At 53.1% G+C, this 2496-nt stretch overlaps 1 protein-coding gene across 1 annotated transcript; it reads left to right on the top strand.

The window, feature by feature from the left end:
• Window positions 1–4: 4 nt before the first annotated feature.
• On the top strand, window positions 5–2492 carry LOC103811925 (transcription factor SOX-8; the record flags this gene model as incomplete). The annotated part of the gene is made up of 3 exons (XM_009084926.1): window positions 5–192; window positions 1344–1582; window positions 2467–2492. Coding segments are annotated over 3 exons (453 nt in total), but the record flags the coding sequence as incomplete, so codon positions are not given.
• Window positions 2493–2496: the final 4 nt, after the last annotated feature.

Here is a 2496-nt window from a genome sequence, read left to right as displayed (position 1 = left end):
GCTGAAGGGCTACGACTGGAGCCTGGTGCCCATGCCCGTCCGCGGGAACGGATCGCTCAAGGCCAAGCCGCACGTCAAGCGGCCGATGAACGCCTTCATGGTGTGGGCGCAGGCTGCCCGCAGGAAGCTGGCGGACCAGTACCCGCATCTGCATAACGCCGAGCTCAGCAAGACCCTGGGCAAGCTCTGGAGGTGAGTGCGGGACAGGGATGCAGGATGTCGGGGGGACCGCGGGGCACCCTGCGGGCTCTGCCTCCCTCGCTTTCCCACCGCTTCTTGAAACCTTTTTCAAGCTTCTTTAAACCTTTTTCCTTCTTTATTTCCTTGATCTCTATTTTCCGGCTCTTGAGGGATTCTCGAAGTGCTTCAAACTGAAGTACGAGCCCTTCCCGAGCATCCCGGGACGCGCTGGTCCCTGCTCTGAAAAAATCCCCCGAGCAGGAGCTTGGGCACCCTCAGTCCTGCCCCAGCACTGTGCCACGCATGGATTTTCCCTGCTCCATCACCGAGATGCACAGCCAGGGCCTTCCCTCTCCTGGCTGGGGCTTCGCCTGTCCTCTCCCCCAGGCAATGAAACTTCTTTAATTACTTATTGTATGGCATTTCCAATTTTATTTTCTTCTTGGCTTGCTTGAAGCTTAACGAGCTCCAAACCCAAATAAACCAATATTTAGCAGTTAGTTTAATGTGCTTCCTAATTTCCCTCCTTATCAGCTCAGCGCTGCAAACTTTTGTTTGCTGGGATGCATCTGAGCCGGTTTTGCTTCCCAGGGCTCTGCCCCAGCCACGTTTTACCGCGTGGTGTATCCGATCATGTCTACCTGTACCTATCTCTCATCTCTCCTGCCTGCTCGCCCCAGTGATGCTCCCGCTGCGGTTTGAGCGTCTCCAGGAGTTTGAAATAGAGTTCTAGGCAGGGGAGAGAGTTTGGGAAACAATAATCCCATTGCTGGTGCCTTCGTGGTTTCTTTGTAAGCACCAAACAAAGCTGGAAATGTTTGTCACAGCGAGATGGTGGAAAAACCATGGGAATTATATCTGGTAAAGGCGTTGGAAATGGGGAAGGGGATTTTACTTCGGGAGTTATCACTGTCCATAGTGCTTGCTTTTTTTCATGCCTCTCTAGTTGGTATTTTAAGCCATTTTTTTCCCTGGATTTTAGCTCTTCATTTTGTAATTGCTGATTGCTCCATTTGGTGGATGGGAAATGGGAATGTGCAAGCCTGAAAACAGGCTGGAAACTTTTAAGGAAAATATACTAATTTTGGATTTCTTTTTCTCCCCTCTCTCCTCCATATTAAAAAAAAAAAACCAAACCATAAAATAAATCCAACCCATACCAGTTTATTAAGTGAAAATGAGAAACGTCCCTTTGTGGAAGAAGCTGAGCGACTCAGGGTCCAGCACAAAAAGGATCACCCGGATTATAAATACCAACCCCGGAGGAGGAAAAGTGTGAAAGCCGGGCAGAGCGACTCGGACTCCGGCGCGGAGCTGAGCCACCACGCCGGCACGCAGATCTACAAGGCAGACAGTGGGCTGGGAGGCATGGCTGACTCCCACCACCACGGCGACCACACAGGTAAGGAGATCTTGTGGGGAAAACCTCTGCAGATCCCACGCTTTTTGGTTTGGGGTATCAACCCGTTGGTGGGCATAGGCTCATCTGCCCCTCTGGATGGTTATCTGTGGGATCGGGACCATCCAAACGCAGTCGTGACCCCAAGCACTTGTTTAGCGTCAAGTTGTGAGCGTGGCCACAGTTTTCTGTTGGAAATGCTTACAGAGCTGACTGTGCCCTAGGAAATCCCCGAAGCGCAGGGATGCCATTTTCCCAGCAGGTCCCAGAGCAGGGAGAATTAATTGTGAGCTAATAAGGGTTAATTCAGGGTGCCTGGGGAGTGGGTCCCAGAGCTGAGCTTCCCCCTGCAGCTCTGCGCTCCTCGCGGCGCTGTGAGTTGGCACAGGGAGCGTGTTGACAGATTCCAGGAGGATTGCGAACGTCCTGCAGCTTCAGACGTGTCTGCACGCTCGCCCAGCCTGGCTGGAGATCCCAGCCCCGATCGCTGTGCTGGGATGGCTGCTCAGCCTCCAGGAGAGCCAGGCTGGCTTCAGGCTGCCCGCAGGGAGGGGATGAGTGGGTCCCTCTGTATCCTCCCCATGGTTCTACTTCCCAAATGCTGGGGAGTTTGTGGCTCGGGGTGTCCCATTGTGTCCCAGAGTGATCCTGATGGGCACAACGCAGCTTTTCCTCCCTGCTGTGAACCATCACCCATGCATGTGGCTTAGTCCAGTGAGGACACAGACCCTGGTGTGGTCGCAGGGGGACATCAGCCACCTCCAACACAGGGACATGGATTTAAATCCTCCTTGCAATAAGAGATAGGAGAAACATGAATGTTTTAATTGTCCTTGATGGGTGTTTTGCGGTCACTCTTTTAAGCCTTGCTGTCCCTTCATCCCCAGGCCAGACCCATGGGCCACCCACCCCACCCA

This window comes from Acanthisitta chloris, unplaced genomic scaffold (assembly GCF_000695815.1).
Source record: "Acanthisitta chloris isolate BGI_N310 unplaced genomic scaffold, ASM69581v1 scaffold20921, whole genome shotgun sequence".
NCBI classification, from domain to species: domain Eukaryota; kingdom Metazoa; phylum Chordata; class Aves; order Passeriformes; family Acanthisittidae; genus Acanthisitta; species Acanthisitta chloris.
The sequence above is the reverse complement of the archived record's forward strand: the minus strand, read 5'-3'. Positions and strand labels throughout refer to the sequence as shown.